The sequence below is a fragment of the Chaetodon auriga genome, chromosome 24, assembly GCF_051107435.1.
Source record: "Chaetodon auriga isolate fChaAug3 chromosome 24, fChaAug3.hap1, whole genome shotgun sequence".
NCBI classification, from domain to species: Eukaryota; Metazoa; Chordata; class Actinopteri; order Chaetodontiformes; family Chaetodontidae; genus Chaetodon; species Chaetodon auriga.
Window position 1 is genome coordinate 13,009,583 of NC_135097.1, and position 19,481 is coordinate 13,029,063.

At 44.5% G+C, this 19,481-nt stretch overlaps 1 protein-coding gene across 1 annotated transcript; it reads right to left on the reverse strand.

Moving 5' to 3' along the window:
* Window positions 1-1,854: 1,854 nt before the first annotated feature.
* serpinh2 (serine (or cysteine) peptidase inhibitor, clade H, member 2) lies at window positions 1,855-19,124 on the reverse strand. Its single transcript, XM_076725107.1, has 5 exons — window positions 19,053-19,124; window positions 17,808-18,451; window positions 13,126-13,218; window positions 12,298-12,530; window positions 1,855-3,426 (listed from the first exon to the last, which is right to left on the reverse strand). Exons 2-5 carry the CDS (start codon window positions 18,442-18,444, stop codon window positions 3,127-3,129), a joined length of 1,263 nt encoding a protein of 420 aa, XP_076581222.1. The 5' UTR covers window positions 18,445-18,451; window positions 19,053-19,124; the 3' UTR covers window positions 1,855-3,126.
* Window positions 19,125-19,481: the final 357 nt, after the last annotated feature.

A 19,481-nucleotide genomic window follows, 5' to 3' on the forward strand; every position in this document is an offset into this window, starting at 1 on the left:
TCTCTGACTTCCTCTAAAGGGTAAGTACTGTATTGTAACTGGGATGACTCTGCTCTGAGTGCTCTTTCGCTGTCTCACCCTCTTTTCCGCTGCTTGGATTGTCCAAGAGTTGCACCCATCATACAAAGCAGCAGGAGAGAAGTTCACGGTCCCTTTTTTCCGCATGTTTTATTCAAAAACAGAGATTAAACATTAAACTCTCCCTTTTTTTTCATGCGAGAGTGGAGTGAAGCTCTGCTGTTGGTGATTGCATCAAGTCATCACAGAGGGCTCATAACGGCGCTCCCTTCAGTTACATGTCCCAAAATGTTGCTGCTTGCCATCGCCAAAGATGGCTCCATGACACAGTGTGTGCTGAAGAGACACAAACACACAAACAGTCAACAAACAGAGAAAAAGGTTGTCTGGATAGCAATGTGAATACAGCTGGATTTCATTTTGTAAGCACAGCCGCATGACAACTCTCAAGGTCGCTTCCTTCGCAGACCAATCAAATTTATTTTTGTATGGAAAACTATATTCTAACATCTATAGTCTTGCACAAATCAGTTTAGATTCTGAATTATTTAGTACTGCATCTAATTAGCTGGGAACTTTCCCTTAAATCAGGGGAAAATGGTTGTTTCCTATTGTGCGAAGTGCAGCTTAGACACAAATTTAAATGAAAAAAAAAAAAAAACATGAGAAAATCAATAGGCTCATGTTTCTATAATGTAAACACATACAGAACCCAACAAATGTGCATCCTACATGAGGTATGTTTCATCTCAAGACTCACCCAGGGACTTTAAATCATTTGGGTAATGACTGAGGGTACAGATAAAACAGCCCCTCATCCATTTCCCCTCCAACACCTGAAATACATCCATTGCAGTGAACTGAACACCTGGTTTCAGTCATACTATGAAATAAAATGACTAAAAAGAACCAAGAAACCAGCTTAACATAAACACCTGTATCAAAAGAGAGGGTGAAAAGAAGCTCGTTTTTTATTGCTGCAATGTCCCTTTGAAAATAATTTATTTCACTAGCATGCAACACCTAATCTCACATTTGAACACACTGTGCACATACCTCCTCTACGCATCACAGAGAAGAAGTTTTCTTACCTTTTCTATGGACGTCAGATTGTGCTTGTCTACCTGTGAGCGGATGTGGACACGCATGTGTTTGTAAGAGTTCTGAAGTGAATGAAATGCGAAGGTGAGTCAGCGGGGAGCCGGTGTTGGAATGAGCAGGATTGATGTGCTCACAGCAGATGGCCTCGGATCCATCATCGGCTTGTCTAAATTGAGCTCCCGGGTTTATTCAGCGTGGAGTATACCTGCAGTATAGTGCCCTTTACAAGTCTCCGCTGCACAGGAGGCCACTGCAGAGAGGTCATTGTAGTAGCTTTTTTCACACACGAATGCGCACACGAGCAGCAACACACATACACATGCACGACACACACTGTTGCTGAGCAGACCTGTGCAGAGGGCTAAATTAGGAACAAAGCTGTACTACCGGGTCGTTAAGTGGAACAGATTCGTTGAATACTGTGCATCAGACGGACCAGCTGTGTGTCTAGACGTTAGAACAGGACAGATGTAGCACACATTTACAGTTCTACTTGCAAGAAATACTGTACACTGCAAGTGTTTTGTGTGTGTAGCAACACGGACAGCTAGTATAACACCAAAACATCCTATGTTTGGACAGAAATGTCATCTATTCTATTTCTCACTTATTCGTTTTTGGGAAATATTGGAGTGTTGACAGTTGGTGCAGCATGTTCTATACACTGCGAGCCATCATGTGTTGCCCCTCAAAATTCAATGGCTGATGCTCGTTCAGGACTTAAAAGCTGCTTCCATACACCCTTGAGGTTCAATGTCAACCAATATGGTTGACGGCAGAAGTAAAATAAATAAATAAACGAACAGCCTCCTGTCTAAGCTCGTATCAGTGCTGTCAAGAAAGATTGAAACTGCGGCAACTGTCCACACATATTGATGGGACGTGTTTCGATGATTGATTTGTTTGTATCAGATCAGCTGAAGACATTGATAAACACAATAGTTTAGCTCAAGTGGAAAAAAAAAAAAGATTTAAAAACCAGACATTTATTTAAAAAAATGCACCTTCGCAAACGTCACATACACTTCAGCAGTAGCTTCTGTCGTTCATTCACATATCTCAACCATCCACTTAAAAAAAACAAATACACAAATCAAAATCAATAACAGCCGTGATGATCCTAAATATTAAGTTGTTCCATTTAAGTCGAGCGATGTCATTCATGTTTGTTTCCAGCGGCATAAGAGTGTCATTGATCCCCGATGGTATTAAGAGATTAAAAGGTTTCCCCGTCCTCTCCGTGTTGTTGACAAGCGTTGTGACTCATTACAGCCATTAGCATTAAGCTGGCTCATCAATAAGCACTTGGCTGATCCATCAGTCTTCCTCAGATGTAGCCCAGGGGACCCCGCCATAGGTCCCTGCCAGCTCCGAGAGAGGCCTCATGGGCACCCTTGATCTGTCGTTCACCACGCACACACGCAGACACACACACATACATTCACCTGGCCTGGTGTTGTCCTGACAGGGAGGACTCAAGTGTCACTGCGAGCATCTCTTCGATAAAAGTTCTTGCTGCTATAACTGTTGTATCAGTGTAAATACTTCTGCTTGTCAGCGAGCTAGTGTTTGTCAGTGCACTCACTTTCGTCATTTCGTTTTGCGTTGCATTGATCACTGGGTCCTTGAATGTGCGTGTCTGTATATGTGTGGGTGCACATGAGTGGGAGAGAGAAAACGCTGGGAGTCTCTCCAAGTTACTGCTTTTTTTTTTTTTTTGTATCCGTCAACTTTAGTAATGTCTTGTACAGCGTCTTCATTTATGTATGCCATGTAGGTGTCGGTATATGTGTGTGACTGTGTGAGTGTCGGCTATGGCGGTGTCAGTGTCAGTCAGTGCCAGACTATGCAGTGTCAATGTATGACAGCCAGCTGTAGTCTGATGTGATAGTGTGCCACAGTGAATGACAATGTCTCAACTTAGAAACCAGTGTGTAGTCTTTGAGGGGGAGAGTGTAAGAGACAGAGGCAAAAAAGACAGGAATAAAGGATATATGTTGGAGGGCGCTACAGTTCATCATGGAGGGCCTCTCCCTCTGCGTGATCCAGCGCTCCCATCAGCAGCAGGGCTCCAGTCGCGTTGTCTCTAACCAAGATGATGAAGGGGTGATCAGCGTAGAACAGCTTGGGCTTTTCTATGTCCTCCTCCTCCAGGTCTCCTTTTCCAGCTTGAGAAGCCAGCTCCAGGGACGCCCACTGGAGGACGTCACCCAGGTAGACTTTCCCCTTGCTCTTGTCCGACACCCCTGAGAAATCGGCCACCTTCTGATCCCAGACGTCGGTCAAGCCCAGAGCAGTCAACTGTTTCTGGAATGGGAAAACACAGTGCGATGGAATTTATGGACTTTCTTGAATTCATTTCTCTCAGGCGTCTAGCAAGTGTATGCGACCAAGCAGCTGCCTGGACACTGATCAATTATGCACGCAAGAGGACCAAACAATGAGTGGGGACGGAAAGCACATTTTAAAATTTCATGATGCTGTGACCTTCAGAAGTGGGAGACACGCACTGCCCTTCCCAGACCTCGCCACACGATTAACGCAAACATAAACATACCCTCCACATCGGTCAATCAGTAACTTTTCTAAAGGAGTTTTGGACCGTGTTTATTTACTTTCTATACCAAAAATTCAAGATGGGAAGGAGGCTGACAGTTGCCCTTGTTGTGCGCTGGCAGAACAAAGTGGGCGACAGGCAGAGAGGAGACGGAAGGAGGAAGCAGAAGATGAATAATTTAAGAGTGATGCCCCGTGACCTCAGCACCTCCTTTGTTTTGCCTCTGATATGAATTCCACAGAAAGTCGTCGTCATGACAGGTAGTTTATCCTCCCATGGCAGAGGGCCACTCACAGTGACAGGCTTCTCCAGGGGCCAGAGGAGAGCATGTGGGTGTGAGTGTGCGCCTGTGTGGACTTGTGTGTGGAATGTGCGGACGGCCACGGCTGGAAGAAAAGTTGCAGAGGAGGACGAGTGTTTGAATCTCTTGTTTTCTACCATTGTTTAAACTTCAGCTGATTGAACTCTTTTTTTGGAAATAACATTTACGGGCAGACAGGAACATTATTTGGACAAGTTGTCTGGAAATGTTCTTTGGGTGCTGCCTCGGTTTGCTTTCTTTTCAAAACCGCATTGTTATGGCTCTACTCGGCTCTTAAAACCACATGCTAACAGACAATTGTAATAATCCATGTAGAACGTCTGCTTTTCTACTTAGAAGATGAGATGTGCATGCAACAGGAAGTTAAAGTGGATCAGGTCAGCCTATACCGAAACATGAAATGCTGTAGATACATGTATATACAGGTGTAGGCATCTGTCAGTCCCTCTCCAGTGTTTCCATGCAAAGCTCCCCATCAACACAGACACACACCACCTCCTGCTCTAATGCACTTATATTGTCCTCATCCATTATTCCTCCTCTCTTCCTCCACCCGCTACCACTACATCACTGTCTTCCTCTGCTGCTCTGCCACTTGCCTGGCATCCCCATCTCTCATCAGCCCCGCGTGCCTCTATTTTATCCCACTCCGTCTCTCTCTCTCTGCTCCTAACTCAGTCTTTTTCCTCCCCACCTCATCCTTCTCATCCCCTTGACAGGCCGGCTCGTCCCGGTATACATCGCTCCTTCAACTTCTCGATCTCCATCGGCAAATGATTTCAAGGTTCTCCACTCCTTATCTAACAGGGAAATAGAAACAGGCTTAAGCTGGTGGATTCCTCAAATTGTTGAAGACAAATGTGTGTGTGTGTGTGTGTGTGTGTGTGTGAGGAAAAGCAGCTGGTTTCTGTGTCTCTGTGTGTCCCTCATGTCCATCCTTGCTCAGTCTCTTCACCAGTATTGCTTGAGGGCCCAGCTCACTTGGCCTACAGAAGAGCAGGTCCAACTATGAAGCATCTAAATTGTTCCAACCAACCCCACGTGGCCTAGCCCTTCTCTCCCACTCTCTTGCTCTGCTTGTCAAGGCAAAAAGCACTTGGTTAATTTTTTTGAAGTGTTTAAAAATTAAGGGACCCTGCAGCTGCATGCCGGGAAACAGGCCAGGGATGTCAGAGGAGCCTATGGAGGCCATGCGCACTGCAGAGGTGTGGCACTGCATTATATGGCGAGAAAAACCTCTGGGAGGTGCTCTTTGGCTGCCCTTTCTCTCTGAAGCACCACATGAATCTTAGATGGAACAGCACTGGGCGGACTGCTGATGCCTTGCACACAGCATCAACGAGCTATTTGTCTGCGAGCGAGAGCCACAGGCATTGTCAGCTGTTGGCTTCCTCTGTGCGTGCGTGTAGAGCTCACTTGGCCTACAGCGGCGCAGTCTAACCAGGCCTGAGGTAGCATGGCATCAACCCTCAGGCGTGCAACACTCCGCATCACATTATTTCAGCTTGATGGGTGAGCCCACTAAGTAGCTTGTTGGGTGTACCTGTGGGGGTTTTAAGTGGATAGGTTGTGGCAGCCAGGACATGTTGCAGCTCCATCTGTGAGGGATCGCCGTGGCTGATGTTAAGAGACAAAGCAGCCTTAATAATGACTATGGGGGAAGAGAGTAAGATGAGAAGAAAAGCAGAGATCAAATGCTCTTTTTATACCAGACTTGAACTGGCAAAAGACTTAAAGATTATCAAAACCTAGTAAAGACTACACACCACACATAACAACTATCTCCACCAACATTCAAGCCAGTCAACCAGGAGTAAACGCAGAACAGCTGAGTGAAGAGGACAACACATTTGAGTCCTTTCACTTGGTAACCTCTGAAATCCCATGAAAAATCTTGCACGGTTGTGTGAATACTGTGCAACTATTTCTTACAATTGTTTTTTAATGTCTTATGGGATGCTTTATGTCTGTGGATTGCATATTGCATTTATTGCTTTTGGAAATGCAGCAGAGCCGAGACAAATTTCCCCAAAGGTACAATTAAGTATATCCTTTTCCCATCTATCCTGCAAGAACGTCAATGTTTGTGTTCCTGTGCGAAACAGAAATTAACATCAATCAAAAACAGCCTTCCATGCTAATTATTGCTGCAATTTGCGAAGAAAAGGCAAACAGACAGAGGAAAAATCCTAGATTTGGATGAGACAGTTGAAGAGACAATGGCAACAAGGACTTAAGTTTTCAGAGAGTGTGAACTTTGTGAAAGTGAGCGTGATCAAGAGTGAGAGTGAACTTTAGCAGATCTGGACCGAAAACATGACAAACTCGATGAAATAATTCTTGTGGTGCACTTCAAAACAATTATTTTCATTAATGATTATACACTGGACTAATCTTTGGTCTAAGAAATGTCAGAAAATTGTGAAAAAAATACCCATAATGCACCATGATGACGACACAGAAGACATTTTGGAGACAAAAGGAGACTGAGAAAATGGAGTTTGTCTCACATACCACCACAGAGTGTTTATACACAGCTTTTAAAGGGTGTAGCTATCTTTGGCTGAAGTGACAAGCTGCCGTAAGCTATTTGGCTAAGTTAGTCATGCAGCTAGTAGCCCCATTAGCTGATTGGAGCCTACCCTGACTGAGAGCTTGACACACCAGGGGACTGTTGGTGTTTACACTGTTGGTGGACATGGCTGGATTGGGATGGAGGCCAGTTTGACGACAGGGAAAATGGTGCAGAGCAGATCAGCTGCTCTGACCAGGACTCTGACTCTGGAGACGATGAAGACACAGGAGGGGGGGACAAAAGAGGCGTGAAGCGTGAAAGGGGCGAGAGGAGTCTGTAGCTTGACTTTTTTCACATCCTGCTCAGACAACCAAACCAGAGCTGGTGATTGTTGCGACAATGGAAAGAGGAGATGGTTCTGCTGAGCTTTATCTTGTTTTTCCTCTCACTATGTGAGGTTGATGATCTCAAATAATACCAATTATCTTGATGCCCCGGTAGACGAATGTTTACAGCACGTGCACCAGCCATGATGAGGACATTTGTTGCAGATGGGTCCTCCCTCTCTCCCCGTGTTTCAACACTAAAGCAGGTATTTATCACAATGCAAATGATTCTTAAACACCCCACATGGAATGATCTTATTTCTGCACCATCAACACCAACTAACCCCAACTGAAACAAACTAGGTCACATCTGGTCCAAACCAGGAGTACATCTATCCTTACTTCCAATGCTTGTGCACAGTTTACACCTCCTATTCTCTCTGGCTTACTCATCAAACTTGCCAAATGATTCTTTTAAGCTGTTGCCACCTTTAACAACTACAGACATGTTCTGCTTAATTCAATACTGGCCTTAACATCCTGCGTGGGTGGTTTCAAGTATGCGGTATGTGGCATCACCACAGCTCCATTTCATGGACACATTTGATGCAAGCTTAAAAAAAAGAAAAAAAAAAGAAAAAAAAAAAAACCCTTTCTCCATCAGCTCTCTTGAGGCTTCAAAGCCTCTCCAGCTCTTTGTTGAGTCTCATCAGAAAAACCGCTATTGGTATCTTATTTACATGGGCTTTTACCTCTTTTGCACGGTCAATACGCTCTCTGTGTCTCATTCACTCGCTCACATATACACATGAACCGCTTTTTATTCCACAGGGCAATTTCACCACAAATGGAAAAAGGAAAAAGAAGCCTTAGCTTTTAGTGAGATATTCAACTAATGGCCATGAAACACATCTGATTAATTCATATGATGCGCGGCTGTGGTGGCTGTGTTAAAACAGCTGTCCCTCGATACTGTATACTGTGGAGTGTGCTCTCGTAAATATTTGATGGCCTTTTGACCTCATTAGCCGTGATTGAGTGAGCTCTCCGGTGCAAACTCATATGTCTTAGTCACCGACTGGAGATATAGCCAGAATGGAGCTCAAGCTCGACCATTAGTGTGTATGTGTGTGTGTGGCCTGGTCAGGACTGGATCAGAGACAGAGGGAGAGAGCGATGAGGGTGGTTTATTCAGTGACCTCTGGGCCAGGCTTGTTAAGAGGGTTCTCCGTCTCTGGCTACAGACTCCGACACAGTCTGCCCTTCACCAGAGGAGAACACCACAAATAGGCAGATGTACAGAAAGAAAAAGGCAGAATTCTGCAGCAATTTATAGCTCCCTGTGACACTTTCCACCTTGTCCCCGAGCAATCATTGACCCCCCTATCGTCCTCCTCCACCTCTCCTGCTCACTTGCCTGCCGAATGTCACTCCTATTTAGGTCAGCGGAGCCAATGTGATGCTGAGTGATGGCGTATTACAGTCACATGTGAGACCTACAAAAAGGAATTAGATCCCTGGGACTGATATGACAGAGACGATGGAGGGAAAGAAAGGAATGGGCACGTTTAGATGTGGCAAATCCACACACACACACACACACACACACACACACACACACACACACACACACACACACACACACACACACTACTATGATCTGCTTGTCCAGATGCTGCCCCCTAATCTCAGCAGTCCACGGCCGTCCCAGACACTGACAGACAGAGTGGTAAACAGTATTAACACGCGGTGATGAGCAATTATTTGTCCGACCCAATTGGAAAAATGATCGTCAGAGAAGACATGGCAGGCCATCACTGGCCAAGGGTTTGATACGGCAGATGAAATGAGATCAGAGAAGGTTTGCTTTGAGATTTAGCCTTTTCATAATGATTCCTCAAATGCACGTCTTTTTCTTGAGAGAGCAAACGGAGGGAGATGAGTCAGAGAACAGAGGTCAAAACATTCAAGTGCTTGTCCACAATTAGGTTGCACAATGAGAGCACAGTACAGTTACATCTAGTTATTGATGAAAATTTGGCCAACAGTATGCTTTCTGCTCTTTTCCCTGGCAAAGTCATTGCCATGTCAAAAGGAGCTGTTTCAAGCTTTAGCTCGAGATTACAGCCTCCTCCCCAGAGTGTCCTGACAATGTTAATGTCAAAAGCTTGTTCTTCAGGGCATGGCTAGCAGAATAACATGGCAGCACGACTCTTCAGAGATGTTTGTTAAACTAGAAAGAGGGCAAAGTGGATTTCATCAGTCCATGATGAGGTTACAACGTACATGTAAGGAGGACATGGTGTTAGGTTCCAGTCAGTGTACCCTGCCCTAAGGAAATGGGTTTAAACTGGCATGCCCTCTGTATCTGTCAGGTTCAACTAAGCTCTTTCTCTCTCTCCCTCTCTCTCCGTCAGTCATCCACAACTGTTACACCACCCACTACTGTATATCTCTCTGAATCAAAGGGTAAATTCAGGCTGAACGTGATGCAAATTTAGAAGCTAAGTGACTGCATACAAAGTCAATGGAAAGTTGCAAGAGGATGCAAACAGATTTGAGTGGTGGGAATTGAAGTGAAGACACATCCATGGAATTTGAAAATGTTTCAACTTAATAACATAATTTGCACTCATCCCAAGGTTGTTTGTACGGAGACTAAATGAAAAAAGGAAAGAAACTGAAGGAAAATAAGAGAAAAAGTTGAAGTTTCTGGGGATTTCTGAGATCAGTCTGAGCTGTCTCATTAACATGCACACAGACACCCTACATATAGAGGTTCTTTGCTAGCCAGATGCAGGTAGCTAGCTAAACAGTCAGTGTGCTGTCTGTAAAGTCAGTACCCTGACTCAACTCACTCTACAAAATAATCCAGCTACCAGACGAGAAAAAGCAAAGTGAAAAATCGCTTTGCATTCAATCTATGTGCATCTAAAGGTCTTTTACTAGTGAGTAATGGTGAGTACTACAGATGTTCCGAGCTGTGTCGCTGCCATTCAAAGACTTCTTGGAGCTTAATGGATTGGCATCTTCTTAATACCAATCCTTCCTTTCATACAGATACACATTTGTTAGCTTGTTCTCAGCTCTGTTAGGGTACAAAACATCCACCTCCACTCCGTAACATCACTGTACAATCGCAAGTGGCCAAATGTTTCTGTCATCCTAACACCACCAACACAGTTTTATCTATTAATTAACTTAATATTTTTAAACCAGGACCATCAGCATTGGGATCATGTAGCTCTGAAAAATGCGGGGTTCCAAATTTAGTAGGCTGCACCTGTTATTTCAATGTGTCAGATTAAAAAAAAAAAACTTGTCTGAGACATCCCCCTGGTGAGTACATTATTTGGCAACTGCAAATGAAAAAGTTAACCTGTAGAATTATGTCTGCAAGTTATATCAGTACAGTCATATCAGTGCAATAAGCTTGAAAAGGAAACTTTCTTTTCTCGCCATGTCCCACATCAGCAGGACAGTCTCAAAGGTGTGGAGGCCTGTGTGATTCTAGCAACTTGTCTGTGCCCTTGCCCCCGCTATGGACCCTGTGGCCTGGTCAAATACGTGCTCTTCCACAGGCTCGACAACTCTCTAACCTTCCAGACAGCAGGCCGACAAAGCCTCCGGTTTGGCCTGTTTGAACCTGAACAACCCCCATGCACTCACATTAGCATCAGAAGCCACTAAGCTGCTGCCTGTCTGCCTGGTGCTCCTCCTGGCTTCCACTCTTCTGACTCAGACCAGCTACCTGCTGGCTCTGGGGTTAAAAGGAGCAGAGATACAGGCAGATTACCAGCTGGACTGTGGCATGACCTTTGTGCTCCTGCAAAAGGAGGTCTGTGGGAGGCTTCTGAAGCCCACAGAGGAGCTATAGGCCATGGTCATCCTCAGGCCCCTCTTAGCCTCCTAGCAGCCAGGGTCTGATTCCCTGCTGAAGGCTGTTACAGCCCAACACTGTGTGTACAGCTGGGTGCCCATCACCTCAAGGGAGAGAGCAGAAGTGTGGAAAGTAGTAACATTCGAACTCACCTGAGACTGCACTGAACTGGAAGGGGCAAGACAGGCCACTGCTTGAGTTACTAAGAGCACTAAAAGAGGCAGAGGAAGACAGAAAAGTAGGCAAGAAACAGAGGTTACAGGTGAAGAATGCATGGAGGAACAAATGCACAACATGGAGGCAGAGCAGCAGAAAGAGAGGAGGCAACGAAGCCAAGTGAGGAGGAAGTGGACTGACATATGAATAGAGAAAGAAGTACTCTCAAAGGGGAAGAGAAAGAAAACCAAGATAAGCAGAATGCAAGTCAGAAAGAGAAGGTGGCCAAGATAGAAGCAGGGAACAAAGGAGAAGAAACATGCAGAAACCAAAGAAGAGAACGGAGAAACAAGAAACAATGACAATGACTGGATTTATTGGAGATATGAGAAACCGCATCAGGTGAAGTGAAAAATGATGCAGTGTTGGGACACAGGAAATGAATAAAAGATAGAGACTAAAAGACAAAGCTACAATTGAGGCTGCATGCAGCATCCACTCTGTCAAATTCCACTATGGTATTAAAAAGCTGAGCAGCCACTTCTACAGTGCACATTCAATGTACTGCACAAGCACAACACCTAAGTCCACTGTGTCAAGTGCAAAAAAAACAAACTAAAGCTAACCACTCCCACAGAAACACCTGTAGATCCCCCTTAAAAGAAAAACACCACAAATCCCCTGGTCAGGGTAGGTGAGGTGACTCTGGAAATTAGGCCAATTCAAGATGGGCAGGGTGGAGGAGATGGTGGGGACAGAGCACCTGGTTGTTCACACGCACCACTCCAAGTATTTGCCAGAGTCAGCCAAGTCCTCTGAGGAATATTCAGGAGCTGCAGCTCTATGTGCACCACGAGAGAGAGGAAAAACGGATGCGACCACAAACCGAGAGGATGTACCTCACATAAAGACATGATCCAAAATGGAACAGGGTGTCACAGAAGGGCTACATTGTAAAGTCAGTGACATAAAGAAACTAGTGAAACCCCTCTGGTTGCACTCGAAGAATTTCTCAGTCTATCAGCTGAGGAATAAAACATCAGCCAAGGCTTTTATCCAAACATTTCAGAGCAGTCAGCCTCAGAGATATCACTCTGCCTGCCATATAACACAGGCATGATATATTAGCCTGAACTACATATGGGACTCAACAGTTCATGGAAAGAAAAACATTACAATGTGATTTATTTAGATGTGGTTGAGGCTGAGGTCAAGTTTATTCAATCATAATTAATAATCTTCATCTTGCCGTATGTCTTAACAAGGCCTATTCCACTAATATAACTACAATCACAGTAAAGACCGAGCTTCCCTAACTTTAATGTCATCAATACAGTTTTGAGTGTTCACTATTTAGAACATATGAGCACATATTCTTTGAACATTTCACCTTGAATCAAACTAGAAGTTTGTTGTACTAACCTGCAGACTGAGTGTGCTGGTGATGTTCGCCTTGGGCAGCGAGATGGACAAACTGGTTACACTGGCCTTATCTAGCCACTTGGACAGCAGCTCAAGGGTCAGAAGTTTGTCCAATCTCATTAGACTTTCGACATGGAAAGGCAGCAGCAGCCACATGCTGGCCTTGCCTGCCCACAGAGGCACCTCCACAACCTGCACCATGTTGTCCACGTCTTCCAGGTGACGGTACAAACCTGGAAGAAGGAACAGGCAGAGGCATGCACAGAGATGAGGATGATCAGAGAGTCAAGGAGAGGAGGAGAAGCTTTGGCATTATGTAACACTTCTGCTTTTCAGCAGTAGGTCAGAGCAGGAGCACTTCTCTTGGACGCTGGTTCAGACTTGGCTTTTCGGTTGTGTCACTGTAGTTTTGTCGTGCAGTCTGAGTACTCATCTTCCAAAATGAACTCCACAACAGCAGGAAACAGGACAGAGTTGTATTAAATCCATTCGAAAATACTGTGAAAGCAACCTGAGACTGGATGAAAATGACTCACTGAAATTATCATTTTCACGAATTGGAAATGACATTTATAACATTAAAAAGAATACAATGTATCCAACATCTTTTACTGCTGTCATAGCAAAAATTCACTCTGCCTTGTTGTTGTTTTAAGACGATACATAAAATATGAAAAGGAAGTTAAATAAATCATAAGGTACGCAGTGATAAATAGGAGGGAAACAGATTGGACCTTACAGATGTTCAAGCCATTTTAGAACTCGAATTGCTTTTCACTGCATTTATTTGCTGGCAGGAGTACAGCTGCGACAGACTGTGCTTTTTACCTGCTCTGTGCATCATCATCACTTTGGTGTATTTCTTCCCCAAGAAGGTACGATGATCTGTGCTCTGCTCGCTGAACTCTCTCTCCCACAGCCCTGAACAAGCAGCCAAACAAACACAGAGGACAGAGCCATTTTGAATAACAAATGACTGACGTGGACACGCTGTGAGAAAATACTGAATGATTGAAAGAGGTGAGAAGGTGGAGAATAGGTTAAACAATGCCACGTTCATAAATACATATAGACCTGATACACAGTGACACCGGATGACACTACTCATGCATCATCAATATCTACTGTCCATTAAAAAATGTCTACTCCTCTCAAAGCTGCTGAGCTGAGAGTGCTATACTGAGGCAGTTATGAGGTCCTTAAGGGCACACTGTCCCATTCAGTGTTCACCACATCCCACTTGGCCCTGCTAACCCCCTGACAGCTGTCAATTTAGGAGGGGCTGAGAGTAGTGGAATTACTGTTGTAATAACCTCACAACACTTTCCAAAGCCGCTGGCCAATTCAGTCGTGCAGGGGACACAGGATGGAGCGAGGAGGTCGACAGATTATGGCTTGTACTTATGTCACTCTGTGAATGTCACCTGGGGCCGGCTAGGGCAGCAACTAATGATGATTTTCATTATCAATTAATCACCTGAAAAGATCACCACACTCTTGACACAATACTAAAGGTGCAGGAAGGCCAAAAAAATCAAATGGCTCATTTGCTCTGATGAAAGTCTGGAGACCGATTGCTTGGCTTTATCATGAAATACCTGCATTGGACAAAGGCCGCAGAGCATTCCTTTCTCGATATCAATAATCAATCAGTCTTCAAAATGTCACAAAATAGTCAACAATACCCATTCCCAGAGGCCAATGTGACATCTTATATACTCAATTTAGAATTATATAGAACAGAGCAAAGCTGCAAAACTTCTCAAGTGCCAAATAATCTCATTTGAATGTTTGCCATTTCTGCTTGATAAATTATTTCAAAAGGTACTCTAGATTAAGTATTTCACCTCTGTCAAGTTGGGACACTTGCAGGAGACAGACAGAAACAAGACTCTCCAACAGTCTACAGCCACTGTAAGTCTGTACTTAGGGATATCGGTGTGTTGAGCTAAATGCTAACATCGGTGCGCTGACATGCTCAGAATGACAACGCTAACACATATAAGCAGGTATAATATTTACCATGCTTACCATCTTAGTATAGCTTATTAGCATGCATGTGAACATTTAATAGAACTACTATTAACAAACAACTGATAACTTAATAAACAACTGGATATCCATTGTCCATATCATTGGCTGTTGCCCCAAGAGGCTAAATCATTGTCAGACAAACCACAAATATCAATCTCATTACACAACTGTTTTCACGAGCTGACTGGTTCTCCTTATGAAGAGGGAACTTTACTTTAACCTGTTTAATTGATTATCAAAGCTGATGTTGACTCACGCTCTGTTGATCAATTATCGACTAATTGCTTCAGCACCGGGGGTGGCTTTCCCAAAAACCACCCAGCATCCATTGGACCCCAGCCAATCACAAATCACAGCAAAGCAACATGTGAATGTCCCTCCCAGGCATGCTAGCGTGAGTCACAGATATTCGCGCCGCTTCCTGAAACATCAAAGAGTGAAAGCTGATCGCACGGGGATTCAGAAACAACTGGCTGAAGGTTATCTGAAGTGGCAGCCGTGTTGCTGAAATGATGTCCCAGTGATGGATAATTGCTCCACTCTGTGTACATACATGTGTGTAGATGTAAAACGATGTATCGAGTAGAGTTTCAATGACCTCAGCAGTCTCTGCGTGTGGCTGTGTGGCCTTATGTCTGGATGAGCGTGTCTGCTTTGGGCTCGCACGGCATTATCTTCTTTTATAGGACAACAGTGCAGAGGAGAGATCGCTTGAAACCTGAATCCATTAATATCCATCAACAATAAACAATGAGACAATTGCACAGCTAAGAAATCCAATCGCTCACAGACTTAACAATTCATACTATAAACTTCAGGCACAAACCAGAGGAGAATCAATGAGACCGCCCGGCTCCCTCTCCTCCCTCATCAACTTTTGATTACAAGTAGTTGTGGTATTTCAGAAGCTATTATTAGAGGTTAAATATGTGGGGACTTGTTGTTCACGCTCGCCTTTTCTTTCCTCTTCTAGTTCCCCATGTTGTTGCGTTATCTTGTGTCAAAGTTTCTCTCGACTGTTATTTTTTTCCCCCCCACAATCTTATTTTTCTTCTTCCGTCTCCAGTGTTTGTCTAAAACAGGAACAAAGCCTGAATTAATTAACTAGTGTGGACTAGAGCTCCCAAGGTAGGCCTTTTACATCCCTCCACTATGTCTGTCAATCTCTTTCGCTCTCTCAGCAGGCCACCCTCTCTTTACTTTTCTCAGTTTTCGCTCTTTACTTTTCTCTCATTTCTTTTACCCTGCATCTCTTTGTCCCCTTCCCACCCAGTAATCTCCACTTACACTGCTCTTTCTCTGCAGCCCTCTTGCCTTTCTCATCTCTCTACTACAAACATGCTCTACTACTAATTGCCCCTGACCTTCCCTTTCTGTGAATGCTGTGTACAGCCCAGGGAAGGAGGGACCAAGACGAGCATTTTTAATTCCCCCCCTTAAAATAATTAACTAAAGTGAAACAAACAAAAACGGGTACGGAGGATGCCTAATGCCTGTTTAGTGCCAAAACAAATTCCGGCACCATCTCTGAAACCATTACATTATCACACACTATGAATTGCCTTAGGACCATGAAATCAGAAACCAAAAAAAAGTTATAACAAATGAGAGGCAGCTCGAAAGAGCAAGAAGCAAACTATTGACCACTTTTAAATTATGAATCAAAAGTAAAGGAATCCAATTTTCCATAATCTAATTTGTGGGCTGCAATCTGCTGTATAATCTAATTTGTATATTTCCTCCATAAAATTAATGAACCAACCAACGAGGGTCGGTTCCCAGAAAAAGTAATTTTGTAATGAAGTCAAAACATCAAACAAAGAAAATTAATTAAATTGCTTATCAATGTATAGTCTGTCAGGGAATGTTATTTTCAAAAGGCTGTCTATCTATTGGCAACCTGTTTTCACTTCAGCAGCTTTGCCTTTTTTGCACCTAATAAAAAGAATACCTGCCAGAGGAAACCGAAGGAATAGAGGCAGATAGAAGGAGATAAGGATGTGAACAGGAGACATGTGGGCAGAAGATGAGGAGGAGGAGGAGACGGGCTAGATTAGACACGTGATAAACAATGACAAAAGCACAAAAACAGAGAGAAACGCCACAAAAAGAACAAATGAAACAGAAGGATATATTTAACACATCATCATCTTTTGTGGAAACTGCAAACAAAGATGAGATTCTACGTCAGCAGGCACACAAATGTTCGCTGTGCTCCGTGAGAGAGAGATGGTAGATTACAATCCTGAAAAGTTTTCATGAAAATGGAAAATAAGCTGTTTCTTTGACTCGTGATGAACTCAAATCCTGTTGTACAAATACTGACACCCGTTAATAGCTGAGTAATAGTTACATTAATCACTTTTTAAGCCGGCACAATGATGAACAAAGAACTTCAGATAAGGATTACATGGATATGTTTTTGGGACGCAACTATTCAGTCACAGATGGGGCTTCTAACTGAGTGAGTTCGTACTGAAACACTGACTAGTTTCCACCACTGCAGCCCGTCACAAAGAACATATCTGAGCCAAGCTGTGCTGCCGCAGACTTGGAGCGCTCCAAGCACAGATGTTAGGCATGACACCGAGGGAGAGAGTCTGGACACTTGTTACTCAATTATTTAAGATGACACATCACCCCCCAATGGAAGATGAATAAGCTCTCAGTGATAGACCCCAGAATCATCCTTTATCTGCTGTGTCCACCAGCTGGAGTCCACCGCATGCGCGCACACAGAAACACACACACACAGTCATGCACGCTGCACACGGGTGGGTATGCTGGCACACACAATGTAGTGGGCAAACTGGCGTGTAAGCTCTCAGTGCTGTCTGAACACTGACAATGGTACATGTGCAAGCCATATTAATATTCTAAGGCTTCTCATCCAATGCAGCAAACAACTTCAATTCGTTGCATAATTGTAAACAGGGATGTACTGGGACTGGAAAAATGAATGGTTCTGGACATTTTTACTTTTATTACACATTGACTGCTGAGGGATGGGGTGGTATGTGGGCTGGTGCATAATCAAAGTGGGCCTACGACGCAACTCTCTTTGTACAATGGGCTGCTGCTCAAGCGATCGACCCAGCGGGTTTTATCCCAGCGCTCCCGATGTCCACTCTACTATGACTGCAAATGACTCCACAATTACAAAGCACAACAGTCTATTTCAGCATAATTTAATCAGTCCAGCCGAACTGCCATGTTACGTGTCTACAGCCAGCCAGTTCCACCATTGGATACTCACCACAACAAAATATTCAGTTGGCTACAGAGTTGCTTCCTTTAGGGTCACAGCCAGAACTTTTTTGGACGTACTGACAAATGATCACATGTATGCATACCATTTCACAACTATCATGTCCCAATACCCAACCAGTGTCACATTTTCTATGATTTGTCACCACAGACTCGAGTTAGCATGGTGATATGAGTATAGACAGGCCTGCTTGTGTATTTCTAATTACCTTTAAAGCGCATGGCATTGGCCACTATCAGGGCTCCTGCCTTCGCCTGGATTTCAGCTGCTAAAGGAGCTCCCTCCAGGCCACCAAGTGCTGCTTTAGCCCAGTCATGGAGCTCCTTCAGGTCAGCCTTGGAGTCCCCTTTCCCCAGTGGCTGATGCTGCAGTCTGAACCTGGTCTGGCTGTCCTTCACAAACACCTGGCTGACTGCAGGAGCCTGCTTGGAAAACAGAGCTGAGGATGTGTGCAGGTGAAAGCTGGTCCCATTGGCTTCAGAGAAGTTCTTCAACGCACCGGACAGAAGCTCCGCAGCCTGGGCTCCATCCTTGGCAGGGGGTGAGATCTTTAGGAGGTCTTGGAGCTGGATGGCAGTGGTGCCTGCCGATCCTCCACCCAGCGCTCCAAGTGAGGAGGCCACAAGCAGCGGGGAGAAGAGCGTGTTCACTGAGCTCGAGCCAGAGCGGAGGGCCTGGTACAGACGCAGACCCAGAGCCCAGGTGGGGTCACCAAGAGGAGGCGGCGGGCGTGGCGGAGGGCTGGCTGGGGCAGCAGGGCTGTTCTTGGGTGAACTGGCGGTGCTGCCCTGCACCAGGAGAACCGGCAAAAAAATGAGAATACAGACAGGAAGCCTGGGCAGCATGGCAGACCTAGAGGAAAAACACAGCGAGAGGAGTCTGTAATAGGAAAAAAAAAACTATTTGTGTGTATCACAATGAGAGGAATGAAGAGAAAGCATTCCTCTCATTTATAATACAAGGAATAGAACTCTTCAATACACCGATTTTTAACAGTGTAATTCTGTTCACGCTGTTATTGCACTGTTCATATTTGAGATAAAGCAATATAAACACAGCCTTAGGGTTCCCTCTTTGCTGTAGAACTCGTATTAGTGCAAACATCAGCCCCTGCTCCTACAGTGCCACAGCAGTAAACTTGATTTGGTAAATTCCTCCCCACTTGACAACATGGTTATTATCTCACCCGCTGCGCAAAAAAAAAAGAGTGCGACAATTAACTTTGATGAAGTTTCAAAAGAAGGATTTTTAGAATAGGACCGAACGAGTGAATGAAAAGGAGAAAATAAAACGGCGTTTTTCTCTCTTTCTTGCCTTACAAAAACCTCGACTCATTACTGGTTTTGTGGAGCCGGTGACGGAAAACGTCTGCCGTCTCGTTCAGCCGAGTCTGTTAAGATATCCGAGGACCCCCCCGGCGAAAAGAAGGAAAGGCGTATTTGTTCAAATTTACCGTTAATTAATTCAAGTTTCTCCCTGTCCTCCGCCGCGGTCCCTTTAGCTATGTGCTCCGGAGGAAGTGGGGCTGGGACTGGGCTCAGACGTGGCAGCTCTCAGAGGAAGTTTCACGACTCCCCTCGGCTTCACCCCGTGTGGCTCTCTGCTTCTCCAGAAACTTCCAGGCGTCCCAGTGAAGCAGTGGACGCCAGCGAAAAGCTGAGGAAAACGAATTTAGACGCACATACACCATACAAAATACCTCTGTAATGACCCTGAGATGTAGTTCGTAGTAAAGTAAAAATGATTTAAAATTAACATATCGTAAAGAAGGACCACAAAAGAGTTCATATCGGCCCGTGGATAAAACCTTATGTAACCCCGTGTTACTGCAGTAACACTACATATGACAGCTAAATATACAGCTTCGTGTATGAAAAAAATA